Source organism: Carcharodon carcharias, chromosome 2, assembly GCF_017639515.1.
Source record: "Carcharodon carcharias isolate sCarCar2 chromosome 2, sCarCar2.pri, whole genome shotgun sequence".
NCBI classification, from domain to species: domain Eukaryota; kingdom Metazoa; phylum Chordata; class Chondrichthyes; order Lamniformes; family Lamnidae; genus Carcharodon; species Carcharodon carcharias.
This window is the reverse complement of record NC_054468.1, coordinates 19904231-19927672: the sequence shown is the minus strand read 5'-3', so window position 1 is coordinate 19927672 and position 23442 is coordinate 19904231. Positions and strand designations below refer to the sequence as shown.

General features: G+C 40.4%; 1 protein-coding gene across 2 annotated transcripts in view; it reads left to right on the top strand.

The window, feature by feature from the left end:
* rnf13 (ring finger protein 13) overlaps nucleotides 1-23442 on the top strand; it is a 249562-nt gene that overhangs the window by 25285 nt on the left and 200835 nt on the right. For both annotated transcript variants that reach the window (XM_041217099.1, XM_041217089.1), the window contains 2 exons: nucleotides 20785-20919; nucleotides 21705-21785. In XM_041217099.1, the coding sequence (XP_041073033.1) occupies nucleotides 20806-20919; nucleotides 21705-21785 (195 nt within the window). In that variant the 5' untranslated portion in view covers nucleotides 20785-20805. The remainder of the gene's footprint in view (nucleotides 1-20784; nucleotides 20920-21704; nucleotides 21786-23442) is intronic.

Below are 23442 nucleotides of genomic sequence, written 5' to 3'. Positions count from 1 at the left end.
GCAAACTGGAGGAACAGCACCTCATCTTCTGACTAGGCACTTTACAGCCTTCTGGACTGAATATTGAGTTCAACAATTTTAGATCATGAACTCTCTCCTCCATCCCCACCCCCTTTCCAATTTCTACCCCCCCCGCCTTTTTTTTCCAATAATTACATAGATTTTTCTTTTCCCACCTATTTCCATTATTTTTAAATGTATTTCCATCCATTGTTTCATCTCTACCTTTTAGCCTTTTTTGATTCCTTCACCTCACCCCACCCCCACTAGGGTTATCTGTACCTTGCTTGTCCTGCTTTCTACCCTTAATTAGCACATTCCTTAGATAATATCGCCACCTTCAAGACCTCTTTGTCCTTTTGTCTATGACATCTTATGGTTATCTCCACCTATCACTGGCCCTCTATCCAGCTATACCAGCAGCCCCCCCCAACCTTCTTATATTTCACCTCTTTTCTATTTTTACTTAGTTCTGTTGATGAGTCATATGGACTCGAAACCTTAACAGTGTTCCTATCCGCAGATGCTGCCAGACCTGCTGAGTTTTTCCAGGTATTTTTCTTTTTGTTTTGGATTTCCAGCATCCACAGTTTTTTGCTTTTATCTCATTTATTACCCTTTTGTGAAAACCAAGATGTACAATACCAAGTTGCTGTTACATGTAAGGACATCTGTATTTTATATCTTTTTAATCTTCAAGGGGTAGGAAAGTGTGCTTTTTGTGCCTATTGTGTTTTGAAGCAATATGCATGTTTAAAAAATTTATTGAATTTCTTAATGATTCACTGTTTAATTTATTTTCCCTTTTCCGTGAAGATATTGATTTTGTTGGTTTCCAGTTCCACTGGTACTGATCATAATCAGGTATCTCACTAAGGTGACCATATTCATTCATTGGCGTATTTTGACAATGAGTGTAGGTAACCTATTTTGCTGTTGGTTTGGGGGGCTGAGGAGGGTGGAGGGAGCTGGTGTGAATTGGGTGAATTGCTGGATGTTATCCCAGCCAGTCCGATTTAGTCATCACCCGCCATCAACATGCTGTGCTCCAAGCAGGGGTTACTATACAGTGATCAGGGGCATGAGCATGTCCAGTTTCTTTTCCCCAACTTGGGGATCTGGAGGATTAATTTGGGCACTGCTACTCTAATTTGTCATAGGTTGGAGTAAAGGTTGTGAGAGAGAGTTTTAGCATGTGGAGCCAAGAAGACTAAATAAAAGCCCTGCCATAAAGATGGAATAGAGGAAGGAGATGCAGGGGAGGCTAAAGTGGAAGGAGCATTCACTGCATGTTCAACTTGAGGCTGCCAAACTGGTGAATTTGAGACGAAGATGGAAATTTGGAATTCAGAGCATTAAGAAACTGCAGGTTGGCAAAGATGAGTTTAAAAAAAACACTTTGAACAGAAAATACTGTATTTTGTCTCTGCCCCAGAACTTTTCCTCCTTTTGAAATAATCATGAACTTCATGCAGTTAATACAATAAATATTGTTCCTAACAGTTTTAAAGTTCAGTGTATATGATTCAATTTAAGGAATAAATTATTTAAACTGAGGTTCCAGACTGAATTTTATAAATGTCATGCATGTAAAATGCTAATCAACTTAATGCATTTCTGGAAGTGAATCATCAGGATCTAATTAATTCTTTATTAATTTCCAAATCATAACATTATGTTTATTTTTCACTATCCAGTGGGTAGTGTTTTTTCTGACTAGTCTCAAGTTTAAACATTAGTGCAGCTATCTGAATAACAAAATGTCAGTGTGCAGGCACACCAAGTGATTAGGAAAGCTAATAGAATGTTATCATTTATTATGAGGGGAATTGAATACAAAAGTAGGGAGGTTATGCTTCAATTGTACAGGGCACTGGTGAGACCATATCTGGAGTAATGTGTACAGCACTGGCCTCCCTATTTAAGGAAAGATGTAAATGCGTTGGAAGCAGTTCAGAAGGTTTATTAGATTAATACAAGGAATGAGCAGGTTGTTTTATGAGAAAAGGTTGGACAGGTTAGGTTTGTATCTGTTGGAGCTTAGAAGAGCTTAGATGTGACTTGATTGAAACATAAGATCCTGAGAGGTCCTGACGGGGTGGATCTGGAGAGGATGTTTCCTCTTGTGGGAGAATCTAGAACTAGAGGCCACTGTTTAAAAGTAAGGGATTGCTCATTTAAGACAGATGAGGAGAATTTGTTTCTCTCGGATGGTAGAGAGTCTTTGGAACTCTCTTCCTCAAAAGGCAGTGGAAGTGGGGTATGTGAATATTTTTAAGGCTGAGCTAGATAGCCTTTCACCTCCTTGTTAATCAGAAATCTATCGGGGGTAGGCAGGAATGTGGCATTGAGGTTACAATCAGATCAGTCATAATCTTATTGAATGGCAGAGCAGGTTCAAGGGGTCGAGTGCCCTATTCCTGCTCCTAATTCATATGTTTGTATTCAAGGAGGGAGGGATTTTTCTAAAGAAAACTGAAGTAGTAATGTGCAACTGGTTTTGATTCTCGCAAGTTTTTCTCCAGCTTACGTGAATTTAGAAGGACTGATTTCATGTGGTTAAGCTGATGGGCATATTTGGCCAATGTATTATATATAGCTCTAGGACTTGACCTTCCTTCACTTTTTTTGTGAAGTCCAAACCCTACTCTGGAATTTAGACTGACACTTCAGTGCGACACTGAAGAAATGTTGCATTGTTGGAAGTGCCACCTTTCAGGTGGGATTTCAACTGAAACTCTATCTGCCTGTTGAAACAAATGTGTCCTGTATTCCTTGCTAGACTTTGGGGAAAAAGTGAATAATTGTTGTATAAATACAATTTTACGTTTTGTTTCTCCTGTCCTCGAACCTTTGAACCATGGGTCATTAAGCAAGTTAACTTGTGTATTTGTTCCCTCTCCTTTCTCTAGGAAGGCATTAGATGGGGTGCAGAAATGACTCACGAGAATTGGCCCAGGGATGAGGAACTTCAGCTATGTAGATAGATTGGAAACGTTGGGACAGTTCTTCTTAGAAAAGAGAAGGTGGGGAGAAGATTTGATAGAGGTGTTCAGTATCATGTGGGGTCTAGAAAGGGTAAATAGGGAGAAACTGTGCCCATTGCTGGAAGGATGGAGAACCAGAGGGCACAGATTAAAGCTAAAGAAGCAGCAGCGACATGAGGAAAAACTTCTTTATGCAGCAAGTGATTAGGATCAGGAATGCACTTCCCGAGTGTGTGATGGAGGCAGGTTCACTCGAGTCATTCAAAAAGAAATTGAGTCATTATCCAAAAAGGAAAAATGCCCAGGACTATGGGGAAAAGGACAGGGGGTGGCACAAGGTGAATTGCTCCTGCAGAGGGTCAGCATGGACATGATAGGCTGAATAGCATCCTTCTGTGCTATAGCTATTCTATGATTCTGTTTCTCCCATAGACTCATTAAATTGTGTACTTACTCTGGGGTATGATTGTATGAGCAAAAGTTATCCTGGATAAATGTTCCAAATAACCAAGGTGAATATTTACATGCTATTCAAGTATTGGGACATCGCAGCAAAGTCATTTCCTTGTCTAACAGTCAAACATACATTCCTTGCACTGCAATTGGGCAATGATTAGGAAGGACTCAAGTTCCAACAGTGCTGTTCTAGAATTGTTACTCAGGTTTTTCTTTGCACCATTTTCATTTGTAGTGGCTGTAGTAATAGGTATTTTACTGAGTCAAATCAGTTTTTAAATACAGTATACTAATTGAAAATATTTTGTAAAACCAAGACACAAAATCCACAAAGAAAGCAATATAATTTACAAAATTACACGTGTAATTAATACAAAACTTACAAAGCCTTGACTGATTTTAAAGGTTCATGCTTTGAAATACTGGCCTAATCTAAATCATGACTATAATATTCCCTTGAAAGAGGACTTGCTGCCATGAGGATGCACTGTTTAGGCAAGGATTTTTTAAATATACTGCCTGAGCTGTTGAATCTTAGGATTCAGGTTTTAGCTTGCAGTTTTTGGTTCTTAGTCTCCATTATACTTACGTAAACAGGCATGAGTAGAAGCTTGGCACTCTGAGGGAGAGAGAAAAAAATCAAATATTTACCTATTGTGCACGATGCTCACGCTTCCTCATGATAAGGAGGACAGAATAATTATGTCCCTTTGCTTTGGCCAGGGAATGGTAGGGTGATAGAGAGGGAAAGGATATTAGTCAAACGACTGCTTCATTCTTCTTTTCGATGTAAATGTACTGATCATGCACAAGGATTGGTGAAATAATAACGTGGGTTCTTTATTTGAAGACAAGGCTATATACAGATGGTTAATTTGGAGACTACATATTGTATACCTCATCTCTACTCCTGCTTTCAGACTGACGAGAAGTCATGGGACTAATACGTCATGTCTTGTCTCAAGTATTGATTGACAGTTTAAGATACGCCCCTTAAAGGTGCATGTTGTCATGTCACAACGTTCCCATTTTTTCTAGCTCAAGGTTCACTTTTAAAGAATCAAACTATTTATGTGAAAGCAAAAGAAAATAACATTGGATCTGCATATACAGACACATGTATGGACACATTATTGCCACATAAATAGTGCACGTAGCAGGTATTTTAATTAGACATAGCTAATGGGAAAAAAAGAGGCTACCAGATGAGCATGAGGACGACAAGTCGGTGTACAAAGAAATAGGAAGGACAAATAGAGACGACCAAAGTGAAATCAGTGAGATGGAAATCCTAAAGAGCCTAAAAGGATTCAAGAAAAACAAACCTCCAGGGATAAATGGTATATGCCCCTGAGTGCTGAAAAATAGGTTTTTAGTGATTATTGTTATGACGGCGTTTCTTGGTGGTGATGACATTCCAGTAAATTAAATTGACCATTGTTGTGCCCATATTCAAAAAGAGAGAACAGACACTGGCAACAACAGACTCAATAATCATACATGGTATTGATTCATTAGGCATAAACTGGAGAATTGTAAAGATTTGGGGGAAGATCTTGTCCGACCAACTTGATGGCATTGAGAAAGTGGATTGTGAAAAGCCATAAGACTGTACCTAGACTTTCAAAAGGCATTTGATAAAGTTGTATGGGAGAGGATATTAGTCAAGCTACTGCTTCATTCTTCTTTTCAATGTAACTGTACTGATCATGCACAAGGATTGGTGAAACAATAATGTGGGTTCTTTATTTGTAGATAAGGCTGTATAATTGGGAGACCACGTATTGTGTACCTCACCTTTACTCCTACTTGCAGACTGATAAGTCATGGGACTAATACATCATGTCCTGTCTCAAGGTGATTGTCACAAAGCTATTAATGTATATAATATTTTGGAAAATATTTTTCTTTTAAAATAGAGGTTTAGTCTGCAGGTCTGTCCTAATTGGGTTAAAGCCAGCTAGCTTTGATATGTGTTAGTTTTGAAATATAAGGGAGATAGCGTGCATTTGCATTTTTTGAATAGAGCATTCAAGAAGTGGGGTGAAAACTTGACGCCTTTCTAGCAGATAGCAAACCATATGTTTATGTTACTAATAAAATTGGGGTTTCATTGTTAAAAGGTGGAGTTCAGAGAGGCTGGTGAGACAATGAGAATTTGAATTCAATCAGTGACGATAGGTATAACTTCAGTAGTTTTCGGGTGTGCAGAGCAGAGGCAATGTGAGATCAAAAGGCAGCTGCAAGCCTCCAACTGGCTCCACAGTGAAAAGAACCTAATTTTCAATTCGTACGGTGTCTGATTAAGTCTGTGGGTTGCTGTTGCCTTAATGAAGATTAGTTTGGGAATTTGTTACATGTTATGATAATTTGTAGCCACGTGTATGTATTTTAACTTGTGTAAATTAATAAAATGTTTCAATTAGTTTTAATGTAAAGCCTTGAGAACTGATGGGCTGATTACTGAATTTAAGGTCACATCTCAAACGTGGCACTTAAAATTATAGGTTATGATAGTTGTTTAAAGTTTCCCTCTGGGATTTTAAATATCTCCGCTTTACACTGCATCTTTTGTAACAGTGGTATTGATTGACAGTTTAAGATACACCCCTTAAAGGTGCATGTCATCATATCACAACATTCCCATTTTTTCTAACTAGGTGTTCATCTTTAAAGAATCAAACTATTTATGTGAAAGCAAAAGAAGGTGACATTGCATCTGCATGTACTTTAACTCAGAGCAATAAATTTAAATGTCTCTGAAACATTTCAGCTGTTTGCTTATGTGTTCAGCTTTAGTTATGGTAATCTTTCCTGGAGATTGCTGTAAGTTTTTAGAATGCTGGTTAGGGGTGCTTTGTTTATGTTACATCTTAGAATGTGTTCTAGTGATAGTAGGGTTAGTCAGTGTTGCTAGTTGTCATATTGTTCTGATTTGGCATCTGTTTCATTGCACTATCATGCCATTTGGTGCTCGTACTTGATACGATCTTGGTTCTTGCCATATGATGATGATTTCTGCTGGATTCCAGGTGCCATCATTTGGGTGTTGTACTCAAACTTTGTCTGATGTTCAGATTGGGTAATTTTGTTACCTGCTTGCTGGTCATGGGCATCTTTCATCTTCCCCTGTTTTTTGAGTAATGCATCACGTGCCCCTGGGAGTATCGGTGGGAGGTTTGTCTGCACTTGTTTAATGAATAGCAACTCTGTAGGTGAGGGAAGGGTTGCACTGAGCGGTGCTGTTCTAAAAAGAAACATAGCCATGTGTAGATCATGTTTTGTTTGATGGCGCTTCATAATTAGGAATTTTGCAGTTTAAGCTGTACATTCCGCCATTCCTTTGGACCTGGGGTAATGTGGTGAAGAAGTGGTAAGGTTGACCCCCCCACTTCTCTCACAAGGGTCGCCCAGTGTATTGGAGCCTGTTATTGGAAACAACTGCCTGTGTGCCCCAAAGAGACTGAGGAGCGAACTTAATGTGTCTATGACGGTTACAGTAGATGTGTTGTGTAGTTGATGGATAGTGGGAAATATGGAGAAGTAATCCATTGCTTCAAGAATTCATCTCCATAGACACTGAAGTGGTCAGTTGTGAATCTGGTTCATGGATGTATGGGTACCTAGTGAGGCAATAGTGGTTTTTTCTGGTTGCTAGGCATAAAGGTTTGACATGCCTTGCGTTCCCTCACGGCCTTTTGGATGTCTTGGTGGGTTCCTAGCCAATAAACTATCTCTCTGGCCATTCTTCTGGTTCGATCAATTCCCATGTGTGCCTGGTGCAATTGCTGGAGGATATCAGGTTGCATACACCCTGAGGTGATGACTTCCTTAAAGATGACTCTGAGATATTCCAAGTTCATCTCTGTAGGGCCAAAATGGGCTTGCAGCCTGTGGGACATCTTGGAAGGACTCTTGACTATCCACCAGTCACTGTCTTCATAGTTGCTGTACAGGATCATTGGATGTTTCCTGCTGCAGCGCTTAGATTGACCAAAATGCATAAGGTCAACATGCAGAACATCTGTTATTTCAATGTCCACAAGATCCCCTTGCAGACCTAGGGAGATGTCTGTAGTTTCTGATAGGTTAGGTAGACAGCTTAAGTGTGTCAGATATGACCATGGAATTACATGGTTTGTAGCGTACATCATAACTGTAGCCTTGTATTTTGACCAGCAGGCACTATAATGGTGCACAAGTTAGATTGTGGCTTATGGTCGGTTTCCATAGCACACTTCTTTCCAAATAAGCATGTGTGGAATTACTGAATACCAGTGCCAAGGTTTTGAGATCTATATTTGAATAATTAGCTTGGACAGTGGCAAACTCTTGGAGGCAAAAGCAATAGGCTTACCTCTCTGGAGACGGCATGCTTCAACTTCTTGATGCATTTTAAGATTGCATCAGTTTCAAGTCGAGTTGTAAAACTGAAGAGTTAATTACTTTATAAGATCATTAAAAACATGTTGATGGTCCTCTTGCCAAACAAAAGGTATTAATTTCTTCAAAATTTCATGAAGAGGTGAGTCTTTCTGTGCAAAGTTAGGTAAATGGGGCAAAAGGAAATTTAACAAATTGATGGAATGTTGTAGGTCATTTTTGTCTTGTGGAGTGGGTGTTGCATTGACATCTTCTAGCTTGCTAGGATCAGGACAACTGCCTGTGTTGGAATGGATGAATTTTTTTATTCATTCATGGGATGTGGGCTTCGCTGGCTGGGCCAGCATTTATTGCCTATAAAAACAAAAAAAAACTGCGGATACTGGAAATCTAAACCAAAAACAGAATTACCTGGAAAAACTCACCAGGTCTGGCAGCATCGGCGGAGAAGAAGAGAGTTGACGTTTCGAGTCCTCATGACCCTTCAACAGAAGGGTCTGTTGAAGGATCATGAGGACTCGAAATGTCAACCCCATTTATTGCCTATCCCTAATTGCCCTTGAGAAGGTGATGGTGAGCTGCTTTCTTGAATGGCTGCAGTCCATGTGGAGGAGGTACACCCACAGTGCTGTTAGGGAGAGAGCTCCAGGATTCTGACCCAGCGACAGTGAAGGAATGGCAATATATTTCCAAGTCAGGATGGTGAGTGACTTGGAGGGGAACTTCCAGTTGGTGGTATTCTCACCTATCTACTGCGCTTATCCTTCTAGATGGTAGTGGTTGTGGGTTTGGAAGGTGTTGTTGAAGCAGCCTTGCTGAATTCTTGCAGTACATCTTGTAGTTGGTACACACTGCTGCTACTGTGCATCAGTGGTGGAGGGAGTGAACGTTTGTAGATGTGGTGCCAAGATGTGTCAATCAAGTGGGCTGCTTTGTCTTGGATGGTGGCAAGCTTCTTAAGTGTTGTGGGAGTTGCACTCATCCAGGCAAGTGGGGAGTATTCCATCACACTCCTGACTTGTGCCTTGGAGATAGTGGACAGACTTTGGGGAGCCAGGAGTTGAATTACTTGTCGCAGGATCCCTAGCCTCTGCCCTGCTCTTGTAGCCACAGTATCAATATGGCTAGTCCAGTTCAGCTTCTGGTCAATGGTAACCCCCAGGATGTTGATAGTGGGGGATTCAGTGATAGAAATGCCATTGAACATCAAGGGGCGATGGTTGGATTCCCTCTTGTTGGAGATGGTCATTGCCTGACGCTTGTGTAGCTTGAATGTTACTTGCCACTTGTCAGCCCAAGCCTGGGTACTGTCCAGGTCTTGCTGCATTTGAACATGGATTGCTTCAGTATCTGAGAAGTTGTGAATGGTACTGAACATTGTGCAATCATCAGCGAACATCCCCACTTTTGACCTTATGATGAAAGGAAGGTCATTGATGAGGGAACTGAAGATGGATGGGCTGAGGACACTACCCTGAGGAACTCCTGCAGTGATGTCCTGCGACTGAGATGATTGATCTCTAACAAAGCACAACCATCTTCCTTTGTGCTAGATATGACTTCAACCAGTGGAGAGTTTTCCCCCGATTCTCATTGACTCCAGTTTTGCTAGGGCTTCTTGATGCCACACTTGGTCAAGTGCTGCCTTGATGTGAAGGGCAGTCACCTTCACCTCACCTTGGGAGTTCAGCCCTTTTGTCCATGTTTGAACTAAGGCTGTAATGAGGTCAGGAGCTGAGTGGCCCTTGCAAAACCCAAACTGGACGTCAGAGAGCAGGTTATTGCTAAGCAAGTGTCACTTGATAGCACTGTTGATGACCTCTTCCATTACTTTATTGATGATCGAGAGTAGACTGATGGGGCGGTAATTAGCCGGGTTGGATTTGTCCTGCTTATTATGTACAGGACTTACCTGGGCAATTTTCCATATAGCCGGGTAGATGCCAGTGTTGTAGCTGTACTGGAACAGCTTGGCTAGGGGCGCGGCAAGTTCTGGAGCACAAGTCTTCAGTACTATTGCCGGAATATTGTCAGGGCCCATGACCTTTGCAGTATCCAGTGCCTTCAGCCGTTTCTTGATATCATGTGTAATGAATCGAATTGGCTGAAGACTGGCATCTGTGATGCTGGGGACCTCCGGAGCAGGCCGAGACGGATCATCAACTTGACAATTCTGGCTGAAGATTGTAGCAAATGCTTCAGCCTTAACTTTTGCACTGAGGTGCTGGGCTCCTTCATCATTGAGGGTCGGGATATTTGTGGAGCCGCTGCATCCAGTGAGTTGTTTAATTGTCCACCACTATTCACCATTGATGTGGCAGGACTGCAGAGCTTAGATCTGATCTGTTGGTTGTGGGATCGCTTAGCCCTGTCTATCACTTGCTGCTTATGCTGTTTGACATGCAAGTAGTCTTGTTCAATAGCTTCACCAGGTTGACACCTCATTTTTTAGGTACGCCTGGTGCTGCTCCTGGCATGCGTTCCTGCACTCTTCATTGAACCAGGGTTGATCCCCTGGCTTGATGGTAATGGTAGAGTGGGGGATATGCTGGGCCATGAGGTTACAGATTGTGTTCGAGTACAATTCTGCTGCTGCTGATAGTGCACAGTGCCTCATGGATGCCCAGTGTTGAGTTCTTAGATCTGTTCGAAATCTATCCCATTTAGCACGGTGGTTGTGCCACACAATACGATGGAAGGTATCCTCAATGTGAAGGTGGGACTTCTTCTCCACGACGACTGTGCGGTGGTCACTCCTATCTATCCTGTCAAGGACAGATGCACGTGTGGCAGGCAGGTTCTGAGGATGAGGTCAGGTATGTTTTCTCCTCTTGGTTCCCTCACCACCTGCCGCAGACCAAGTCTAGCAGCAATGTCCTTTAGGACTCAGCTAGCTTGGTCAGTACTGGTGCTACCGAGCCACTCTTGGTGATGGACATTGAAGTTCCCCATCCAGAGTACATTCTGTGCCCTTGCCACCCTCAGTGCTTCCTCCAAGTGATGTTCAACATGGAGGAGCACTGATTCATCAACTGAGGGAGGGCAGTATGTGGTAATCAGCAGGAGGTTTCCTTGCCCATGTTTGTCCTGATGCCATGAGATTTCATGGGGTCTGGAGTCGATGTTGAGGACCCCTAGGGCAACTCCTTCTCGACAGTATACCACTGTGCCGCCACCTCTGTTGGGTCTGTCCTGCCGGTGGGATAGGACATACCCATGGGTATGTTGGTGTTTGGGACATTATCTGTAAGATAGGATTCCATGAGGATGACTATGTCAGGCTATTGTTTGACTAGTCTGTGAGACAGCTGTCCCAATTTTGGCACTAGCCCCCTGAGGAGAACTTTGCAGGGTCGACAGGACTGAGATTGCCGTTGTCATTTCCGGTGCCTAGGATGATGCCGGGTGGTCCATCCGGTTTCATTTCTTTTTTGTGACTTTGTAGTGGTTTGTTACAACTGAGTGACTTGTTAGGCCATTTCAGAGGGCATTTAAGAGCGCATTGCTGTGGGTCTGGAGTCATATGTAGGTTAGACCATGTAAGGATGACAGATTTCCTTCCCTAAAGGACATAAGTGAACCAGATGGGTTTTTACAACAATCGACATGGTTCCATGGTCATCATTAGACTTTTAATTCCAGATTTTTATTGAATTCAAATTCCACCACCTGCCATGGCAGGATTTGCTCCCAGGTCCCCAGAGCATTACCCTGAGTCTCTGGATTACTAGTTCAGTGACATGAATCCGAAAATGATGGTGTGTTGATGTTGCATTTCTGACTGTTAAGCACAGACCGCCCCTGCGTGCAGATTCCATTAATTGTGCTCCTGTCTTGTTGTGCCAACAGCAGTAGTGTTGTCTGCTATGCAGATGCATCCTCGGGTCTCATACGTGATCCTGTTTGGGCTTACGGAAAGCCCAAATGGTAACTTTGGAAAACATATCTTTCAAAAGGAATATGGAGCATTGTTAGCTCCTGGGATATCTTCAGATTCATTGGTCAGAAGCCATTTGTAGCGTCGAGTTTGGAGAAGAATTTGGCATTTGCAAACTTGGGGTTCAGCTCCTCAAGTAAGGGAGTTTGTGGGAGGGTTCTTTTAGATCTGCATTCTGACACCTTGGGTCTCAACAAATATGTAGAGAACCACCTTTCTTAATGATGCTCGTGATAGAGCTACACTAATCTGTGTGATGCTGGACTTTTCGGGCTATGCCATCTCTATAACTAATTCAGTTTGGTTTTCATCTTGTTCTGGATATGAATGCTACACTTATACGGTGGGTCAATGGATGGAAGTAGGTGGATGTAAGTAATACTGCATCACCCTTGATGCTCGAAACTTCCAATCCTATTGAACCTGTCTGAATACAGGGATGTTATGTTGGCAACTGAGTTGATTGAGTGTCCTTATGTTCTGTTGCCTTCATCAAGTTGTGAATGCTATGGTGGTAACTAGGGTTGGCTCCCTGCATGCCGTTAGGCCTATGAGCACTAGACCCATGGTGCCCACAACATAACATCTGGGGTGTCTAGGGTGAGTTTTTGTAGTGATGCTTGAGCTTAGTGGATCATAAATCTGGAATCTCCAAGCCATTGTATGCAGAGAGTTTGGCATCACTTGCCATTTCTGTGAATACATGCATTTCAGTGAATGGAGTGGAAGGATGTTTGTTCCTGCACCGGTATCCAGTTTTGCACATAGATTATGCTGTCCTTTCACCTGTGACCATATAACCTGGACGCTGGAAAATGGGCTTCTTTTCGTATCACTGTGCCAATACATTCTCTTATACACTGTGCTGAATGTCTGCTTACTGAGTGTTGATGTTCTGGTCATCCGCCTCATCTGATTGTGCAGCTTGGCTAGCCATTTCGTGGATTTGTCTTTGCGCTGTTTGGTGCACCCTCTTGGTTGTTTAGAATGCTGTACCTGTCTAGCCTCTGGTTGTGGCTTCTCGTGATGTCGAACCACGTGTTGGCCTTTGCTTTCTGCACTGGCATTTCCAGTGTCCTCTGGTATCTCATGCCTTGCATACAATGTTAAGAGCTGGGCATCTTCTAGATGTATGTATGAGGTTGTATGGCTCACTGTGCTTACAAGATCTTTCAATTAGGAAAGAACAAATCTGAAAGGTGACTTTTTATATAAACGAATAGGTACACGAGAAAGGTAAATGTGAAATATTACTTTAAATTTGATTGCAAGAGTAGGGTAGGAAGACATTGATTTAAACTAGCAAGGAGTAAATATAGGATTGTTATATGGAAATTCTTAGCGCATAACTTTGTAATTCTCTACCATGTAATCTGCCAGGTGGATTACATTCCTGCGTAGGGTAGTGGAAGTGAGAACCCTGGAATTATTTTTACATAATTGTACTCTGCATTGTGGGGAACAGCAAGGATCTTCTGGATTGATTAATTAGCATAGGCCAAATGGCCTTCCTCATGTGTAGTTATCTCTCGAAATCGCTCCCTAAACCTCTATGCCCTTTTAAAGCACTCCTTAAAAGCTACCATTATAACCAGGTTTTTGGTGACCTGCCCTGATATCTCCAACTCTTGGCTTGCTGTCAAATTTTGATAATTTTCTTCTGAAGTGTCTTATCATGTTTTGCTGCATTCAAGGTGCTATATGAATGTAAGTTATGGTTAAGGTCTTATGATTTGAAAGTACAAAGCTGTACAAAGAACTGGCAAATTACATAAACCATTAATCTTACAAAATCACAAATCCTGCAACTAATGTGTGCAGTCAAGGTACTTGCCAAACTTCAGGCGATTTCCCTTGACCACCTCCTACAGGAATACGTTTTTTTCTGTGGTGCAAATGTTGGACAAGGTCTGAACCTGAACAGGAAGCATTGCTTAAGTTATGTAATAAAGAAGCTAAAGCATTTCCTTTTGTTGAAGAAGATCCTATCTATTTCTCTGCTGTTATTCATGCCTGTGTCGAGTGAACTTTTGTTCTGGAATTACCCTTAATGTCCCCATTAGCACATTCCTTAGCTAATATCACCACACCATCGTCAACACTTCTTTGTCCTTTTGTCTATGACATCTTTTGGCAATCTCCACCTATCACTGGCCCTCTATCCAGCTTTACCTGTTCCCCCCACCCCCCAAACCAGCTTATATTTCACCTCTTTTCTATTTTTCCTTAGTTCTGATGAAGAGTCATTCGGACTTGAAACGTTAACTGTATCCCTCTCCACAGCTGCTGTCAGACCTGCTGAGTTTTTCCAGGTATTTTTATTTTTGTTCTAGATTTCCAGCATCCGCAGTATTTTGCTTTATCTTGGTGTCATCTGGTACTGGTTCCTGTATAACAATCCAAACTTGTGCAGCAAAATGCCTTCAAGCACATTGAGATTGCACAACTCCAGCCATTTCAGAAAGGCTTGTTATTTTCTGGAAACCTTGTGTTCTACTTGGTGACCTTGTTTTTTTTAAAAAAAAAAGCATTTGTGTTTTCACGAATAATATAGAAATGCAAATTAAGGAGAATGGAAAGGAATCAGCCAGCATTTTGAGTCCCACCGAGCATCCATGCTGGAATCACAAGTGGATGAGTGAGACAGAGTTGGGTGTGGTGTATGATGTCCACTGTCTAAATCGCTGAGATATTGAGGAAGTGGGGAATGTGTGAATGCTGGAAATACATAAGTCATCAGGGTCAGCAAATGGAGACGTATGGACTCCTCAGCAGTGGGCTGTGCAAACATGTTTTTTAATGGGCCAATAAAATGTGACTGCAACGTGTATACAATGACAGTATAACTCACTTGGCTGTTAGCATGCTTGAGGAGTTACAGTTGTGAGGAGAAACTTGTAAAGTTGGGTATTTTTCCCCTTTAGAACTGACTAGATTTAGTGCGAACCTGATGGCCTTGTTCCAGATTGTCAATACAGGAATGGACAGGCCATTAATTGCCTCAAGCTGATTCAGCCATTTAATTAGATCATGACTGATTTGTATCTCAACTCATCTGTCTTGATTTCATATAGATTAATACCTTTGCCAAACAAATCTCTATCCAGCTCAATGATGAGATAGATAAGTGATGGATTGTTTCTGATGGTTAGCAAGATGATGTAAGCATAAATTTAGGATGAGCAGAAAAATAATTAATGGGTTAATTAGGAAAACAAATGCCGTGTACTGTTGGAGAGTCAGAATATAGAATTCTATGATTCATATTACTGGCAGAAAATTCCACAAATTCATTAAAAAGGAACTTAGATTATCACAAGAGTGGAAAAAACACGACAGATGTGATGGGGTGAATGGCTGTTTATTTGTTGTAATATTTTATGGAATGTTTAAAATATTTCAGCTTCTAACACAGCATTAGAAAATTAGAATAGTAATGTATTTGTTTGGCGCAGACTTGATGGGCCAAAGGGCCTTTTTCTGTGCTGTAGACCTCTATGACTCTAAGCAGCACTTCAGGCGGCTCCTCAATTTTTATTGATGCTTTTCTGAGGTTCTGTAAGCAAGTCCATGCTTGTTATAGACTATAATTTTATTTTGGTGATAGTGGGCATTGGGAACAATTAGCGCTAATAATGTCAGGTGTGGACAGTAAATAGTGTATAGACTGTGAATAGTATGTTAATTATATTGTTAAGATACTCAAGTGAATCGGCTTGGCCTAAATAGCCAAGAGGTTATGGTACTGGGCTTGTAACCCCAAGATCAAGAGTTCAAATCTCACAATGGCAAACTATGAAACAATGTAACTTCATCTGAATAGGAACAGATGGAAACGTGTTTATACTCGAAAGAGTTACTCAAGTGAATCGCATTATTTAAGTATTTCGAGGAAAAAGAGACATGTCGAAGCTTTTAGCCTTGCATTCAGCCGGACACTTCTCAAGAATACCAATATACAATTTATATTGTATGAGAAGGGAGTGCTGATTAATTGGCAAGTGGACTCTGGTAGGGGCATTTCCATGAAGAATGCACCAATTGACAATGACAGACAGTTAATTTCAAACAATGCTTGGCAGTTTAAAGCAGGCAGCTTGACCCTGATTAGTCGAGGCATTGCCCTGAGGAATGAGTCAGTGAACGGCTGTCACTTATTTTGTTTAGCTGAAACAAACGCAATATGTGCATATGTTCTTTCTGTCTGCAAAGAACATGGGTGCTGTGTATTAACATATGTAACTTCCAGCACACACACATGCGCCAGACTGCGAGCTGGACTGACGATCTTAAGTTGGATGTCAGCGTAACTCTTAACACACAGAGGACTAATTAGCAAATGTCCAATTGTGGAATCACATCTGCACTCAAATTCATCTTTGAAATGGAGCAGTCAAACGAACTCCCCTTCCTTGGCATACTAATTGAGAAATTTGCTAGGGGGTTCTCTACCACGGTCTACCGCAAGCCTACCTTCACTGGTCAATACAGGCTTTGGGATTCTTAAAGATCCATGTGCTGTCAGATTGGTCTTATCGGCAACCATGTAAATAGGGGCCAAACTATTTGCTGAAGCTTGATGCTGAAATAGGTGCATCAAAAGCACCTGCAGGGTAATGGCTACCCTGATCAGATCATTTTGCGCTGTATATCATGCAAAATCATGAACGGGCCTAAGACCGTTACTTTCAGCCCTGAAAAGTGCCCAGTCTACCTCAGATTACCCTGAAAGGGCAAGGTATCTCAAAATTTTGAGCAACACGTGAAGCTAGCTGTTTCACACTGCTGTTATGTAGTGGAAACATGAGTGGTATTCACCACTAACAGGCCATTTTGATGAGAAAATTAAACATCTAAATTAATGGTACGGCCTGCGAGTAGTGGGGCTTGATAATTCGTGCACTCCTCCCATCCCGGTTATAACGCAATAAACAATAACATTCTATTAGCTTTCCTAATTATTTGTTGTACCTGCATACTAGCCTTTTGTGATTCATGCACTATGACACCCAGATCCCTCTGAATCTCAGCTGTGCAATCTCTCACCATTTAGATAATATGCTTCTTTTTATCCTTCATGCCACAATGGACAATTTCACATTTGCCCAATCACTTAACCTATCTAGGCTCCTTTGTAGCCTCCTATTATCCTCTTCATAATTTACTTTTCTACTTATCTTTGTGTCATCAACAAATTTAGCGACTATATCTTTGCTCCCTTCATTCAAGTTCTTTATGTAAATTGTAAGAAGTTGGGACCCCAGCACTGGTCCCTATGGCACACCACTTGTCACATCCTGCCAACCAGAAAAAGACCCATTTATGCCAACTGTTTTCTGTTAACTAGCCAATCTTCTATTCATGCCAGTATGTTACCCCCTACATCATGAGCTTTTATTTTCTGCAATAATCTTTGATGTGGGACCTTTATCAAATGCCTTCTAGAAATCTTAAGTATAGTACATCCACTGGCTCCCCTTCATCCACAGCACATGTAACTCTTTCAGAGAATTCCAATAAATTTCCCTTTCATAAAACTATGTTGACTTTGCCTGATTGCCTTGAATTCTTCTAAGTGCCCTGCTATAACATCTTTAATAATAGCTTCTAACGTTTTCCCTATGACAGATGTTAAGCCAAGTGGCCTGTAGTTTCCTGCTTTCTGTCTTCCTCCCTTTTTGAATAAAGGAGTTATATTTGCTATTTTCCAATCTAATGGAGCCTTCCCCGAATCTAGGGAACTTTGGAAAATTAAAACCAATGCATCAATTGTCTCACTAGCCGCTTCTTTTAAGATTCCAGAATGAAGGCCATCTGGATCCAGGGATTTGACAGTCCACAGCTCCAACAGTTTGCTCAATGCCACTTACTTCCCCAGTGACTGCAATTTTCCTGAGTTCCCCCCTCCCTTCCATTTCCTGATTTACAGCTATTTCTGGGATGTTACTTGTATCCTTTATAGTGCAGACTGATGCAAAATACCGGTTCAATTCACCTGTCACCTCCTTACTTTCTATTATTAATCCCCAGACTCACTTTCTATAGGACTCACTTTGTTAACTCTTTTTGTATTTATATATCTATAGAAACTTTTACTATCCACCTTTATATTTCTAATCAGCTTCCTCTTGTGCTCTAATTTTTCCCTGCTGATTAATGTTTTTGTCATTCTTTCTGCTCTTTATATTCTATCTGATCTTCTGACCTGCCTCCTGTCTTTGTGCAATTATGCTTTTTCTTTAAGTTTGAAACTGTCTTTTAACTTTTTTAGTAATCATGAAAACTATTTTCTGCATTATTTAAAAAAAAATGAAATCTGTGTGAATTGGTCAATTTGTTCCATTTTTTTTTTCAAAATAAGCATCCTCAATTTCTTACTAAACCGTTTTGGCAGCCTTATTGACCTGATGTATTTTGAAGAAGAATTGGAAGTAAACTAATTTGAAGAAGCTGCTCAAAGACAAATGTCACCCTTGTAGCTATTTTGCCCATGGCAACAATTTAGTGAGCAGTAACCTTTGCGATCAGTATATTTTACTTAATCACACAATGCCATTGCTTTTGCTGCTTGAGTACACCCCAGTTCTTTAATGGAAGTGTAAGTGCAACTTGCCTCCTCTACTTGAGCTATTAAACCTTCAGTAAGTGCTTATAGTAGAAGGAAAAACACTGTCACCTAGCAAATGTAAATATTAATAACCTTGTATTTCAGTGCACTCTTCAATCTGTTCCCAACAAATTAAAGCAACAGTAACCTACAGCTGTGACATATAATTATAAATGAAATATATATATCTCATGACCTGAAGAATTCTTTGCAGCAGAGGTTGGATTCAGGATTGTGTGGTTTGCATACTCTGCTCACTGAACTGCTTTTCCTCCCAAGTTCTGATTCTAAAAGACCAATGAAGTGAAGAGAAATTTGAAGGCAGAAATCAAATTATTCTAGAAACTGGCAGACTTCATTATTGTGCTGCATGAAAATAGAAAAGCTTTTTTTGTATTCTGAAAGGCAAAACAGATGTACTTTGAGGAGCAAGCATTATCACAACTACTTTTGGACACTGTTCTGTGACTTTGAATCTCAAATGGGTTCAATAGCACATGTAATGTAAATTAAGCTGGATGTTTGTTTTGAGGTGCACGATTGCACGATTGTTCTGTTCACTTGACTAGGTTGCTTTGTTTCACTTCACTTAATTGCACGTAGCTACTTTTGTTAGTGCTTCTTCACAGCCTCTTTTATTTCCCGTCTCATTACCTCTGGACTCCCATAGCGCAAAGCTGGTATACACTGTATCACCTGTTTGTTCCACTGGAAACTACTACGTACAGTTGCACATGACTTTCAGTCATCCAATGCATAGTATTAATGAGTTGTAGTTATAAAGTAGACATGATAAATATACCCCACTGAAGTATGTCAAAATATATTTAGGAATATCTTTTAGTTAAAGTTTCCAAGTTCTACTTTGCAGATTTATTTTTCCCTGAACTGTCTATATCAAACACAAAACCAGATTAAAATGATATCAGGGCAGTGATCAGAAAAATTCAACATAATTCAGCTTGTGATGTTCAAACTGTATATCTGCATCTCGGCCTAATTTTCTGAGTAACTTCTGACACTTTTGTCTATATTGCTACTTGAGCCCAAATGATGGAGCATTTCAGACCAATTACGAGATAAGTTTGAGTTAGTATTAATTCACTTGCTGTATGGACGTGCTAACGATCACGTAACTGCACCTAAGCTCTCTGGAACTCAGATTTAAGCATGTGCATCCTGATGTGGGCAACACATTTGATCCTGCACCACTTTAGAAAAATACAAAATTTGGATTGTAATTGTGCAGGCATATATGTATGTCGTAATCTTGACACTCAACTTTGGGATGAAATAGAAACGTGCTATAATCTTGTTGGTATAAGTGGACATTGTTAACAAACATATGAAATAAGAGCAGGAGTTAAGCCATGTGGCCCTTTGAGCCTGCTCCATCATTCAGTAAGATCATGGTTGATCCTCCATCTCAACTAAACCTTCTTGCACTGTCCCTGTGTCCCCTGAGTTCCTTAATACCCAAAATATTATTGATCTCTCTCTTAAATAGACTGTATAACTGAGCATTCACAGCAACCCGTGGTAGAGAATTCCACAGATCCACAAAACTCTGAGTAAAGAAACTCCTCCTCATTTGAGTCCTAAATGACCAGCCCTTTATCATGAAATTATGACCTGCAATTCTAGATTGTCCAACCAATGAAAACATCCCTATTAAACCCCTTAAAAAAAATGTATGTTTCAATAGGATTACGCCTTATTCTTCTAAACTCTAGGGAATATTGACTTAGTTTACTTGATCTCACCTACCCACAACTTAACTCTCCTAAAACTGCTCTTACATTCATGAGCTAGAATGTACCTTGGGTGCCATTCATGTACCCTGGTTTTGGCTCATCCAGCTTGTGGCAAGCCCAAAGTAATCTCTGTAAACTTGAGGCCATTGCAAACTCTGCCGTCCATGTCTTAATTTGCACCATTCAGCTATAATCCATGCTTGCTGATTTACGTTGGCTTCCAGTAAAGCAATGCCTTGATTTTAAAATTCTAATCTTTGTTTTCTATGGCCTCACTCCTCCCTATCTCTGTAATATCCTTCAACCCCATGACCCTCTCGGCTATCTGCACATCCAATTTAGGTCTCTTAAACACCCCTGATTTTAAATTGCTTCACCATTGGTGCCTGTCCCTTCAGTGAACTAGACCCTAACCATGTGAATTCCCTTCCTATACCTCTCTGCCTCTACTTGCTTTCCCCCTTTAAGATACTGCTTAAAACCTACCTCTTTGACCAAGCTTTTGGTCACCTGATCTAATATCTCCTTATATGGCTCAGTGTTATATTTTGTTTCTTGATGCCTTGAAATGCTTTATTATGTTAAGGATGTTAAGTAAATATAAGTTGTATATAAAAACACATTTATTTCATGTGTGTTTTTTTTTAATTTCTCGAATAGGTGTTGCAGCAATTTTTGAAGATGATTTTGCCACTGGGGTTGTTGATTTTATCTGCATCACAGATTCATGTAAGCTTCATGGTGTATTTTGTTGCTTTTCTCCACCTATGGCCTGTGGAAGGTGACATTATCGCAGTAAGTATTTTTTTTTAAATATAAAGTCAACAAAGACCATGATTGCAATGTGAAATGTCTTAATTTTAGTTCGAATTTCAAAAATGTTTCTGTCAAAATATTTTTATACACAATTCCTCAACAGAGCAGTGTGAAGAGTTGCTGTATAGATGAGTCATTTAGACTAGGAAAGTTTCAGATTGGATCTCTGATCTGTATTGAGTTAGATGATCTTCTGATCAACTTCCAGCAGCCAATGGTGGCACTCTAAGTTTGGCTTTACGGAGATATGTTTAGTCAGTAGTGTTGCAGTTTTTGTTACAGGTCAGCAATTCAGTGCTCCTGAGTTCCACCAGGCAACTTGTGGAATTGAATTCAGTAAAACTAGTAATATGTGGGATGACAGTGGAAAAATAATCATAATAGCGGCTGTATTTTTGTAAGAAGTCAACTAACTGGTTCTTTACTGCCTTTCAAAGAAGGGAGCCTGCTAAGCCTTTCCAATCTAAATGTAGCTGAGGACCCACACTATCTGGTTGTTTCGATGCTCTTGGGTCAACACGATTGAGTAATAAGTAGTTCCTTTTCAATTTTGCCTTTTATCTCAAAAATCAATTCAGAAAAAGTATTACAGTACCCAGTTTAAGGTTTACCTTCATCAAAATCTGTACAAATTTCTTGTGTTGATGCAGATCTGAGTTGTGTTGATAATCACTGTGATATAATCTGTATATCTAAATGATTAGACTAATACAATACCCAATGGTTGCCTGGAACGCTAATTCTTTTGGTTAATGTTTTTTCAGCATTCTGTTGATAACCAAACGCAGAATTTTGATGATCTCCCATCAAGATTTGGTTACCGTCTTCCTAAAGATGGTTTAAAGGTAAAATATTATCATTCATAAGAGGTTTCAGGGAGGGAACTTTATTACAGAAATATACCTCTTTGACCAAGCTTTTGATCACCTTTCCTATTACCTTGTAATTTGTTTGTGTAAAATTTTGATTGACTCTCAGTGCCTTGGAATGCTTTGCTACGTTGAAGGTGTTATATAAATGCAATTGTTGCATTGTGTGTGTATCTCAGACCGTGACCAGCTAGGACTGTTCAGAAATCCGTGGGGAAGTGCCTGGTGTCTGCTTGGTGTTTCACTTCAATAGCAGGGTTGAATTTGGAAAGTCAGTTTGAAGGACAACAACTGTGAAAATCTAGTCAGCCATATTCCACATTGAAGAGATCACTGTTTTTTGGTGTGTTGTATCCAGGAATTTTGCAGTGATTTTCAAATTGAAAGGTGAATTGTCTCCAGTATAAGAAATTACATTAAATTGTATACTTTCTAAGAGCAAAATAATAATGTAAATCATTGGAGTAAGAGAGAGGATATGTTGTAGGTTCATCAGAACTATACTAGGAATTAAAGACTTGATTTGTGAAGGTAGGCTGCATACACTTAGGTAGTATTCTGAATTTTTGTGTGCACTTTTCTGTATTCATTTCTCAAGGAAAAATGCTGTTCAAAATAAACCTAGTGAACAGTTCAGCATACCTCAGATCTCAGATGAGATGTACAAAATAGTGAGGGGCCTGGATAGAGTGGATAGAGAGGGCCTATTATTCTATAGCAGAGAAGTCAGTGACTAGGGGGCATAGATTTAAAGCGATTGCTAGAAAAATTAGAGGGGAGATGAGGGAAAAAATTTTACCCAGAGGTAGTAGGTTCCGGATCAGAAACCTTCACCTCATTTAAAAAGTGTCTGGATATGCACCCCAAGTGCTGTAACCTGCAGGACTATGGACCAAATGCTAGAAAGTAGGATTAGGCTAGGACCAGTTTTTGGCCTGCGCATACGTGATGGGCCAAATGGCCTCCTGTGTTGTAAATTTTCTATGATTCTATCTCTACTGTATTTTCTTCGAAGTAACTTTTAATTAAGTATTGAGAGTTTCAAATGGAAGTTTGCCTGCCTCCCAAACTTTTATCCCAATCTTTTACCACCCGACTGGCACATGTATGCAAGTCTGCCGAGTAAAATGCATCTTAATTATTGTGTTTAATTCTGGGCACTCAACCTCAAGATGAATATTGGCCTGGGAGGGAATACATTGCAGTTAATCAGAATTATACTAAGACTTAAAGACTTAGTTCGTGAGGATAGGCTGCATTAACTTGCTTTATATTCCCTTGAGTTTTGAAGGTTGAGTTATTTAAAATGATAAAATGAGGATGATAAATTGTGGGGGGATTTTAAGACTTTTTCCTTCCTTGTCACATCTTTGTCTTCCTTTCACCATTCAACCTCTTCTGCTAAGGACACCAATCTTGTTGGAGGCCTTTGTTGGTGTTGCTCTGCATGACTTGGCAGGCCATGCTGCGTTTCTTACCATTCTTCCCACCTTCATGGAGAAGTAACTCCTATTCCACTGGATACCTCCATTTTAAAGCAGGGCTGATCTCAAGAACTGAACGTGTGCAAAAAAAATCGTGTCTTCCTGTTCTGCAGCACAATGTATAGTGTCGTTCATGTGAATTTTAAATC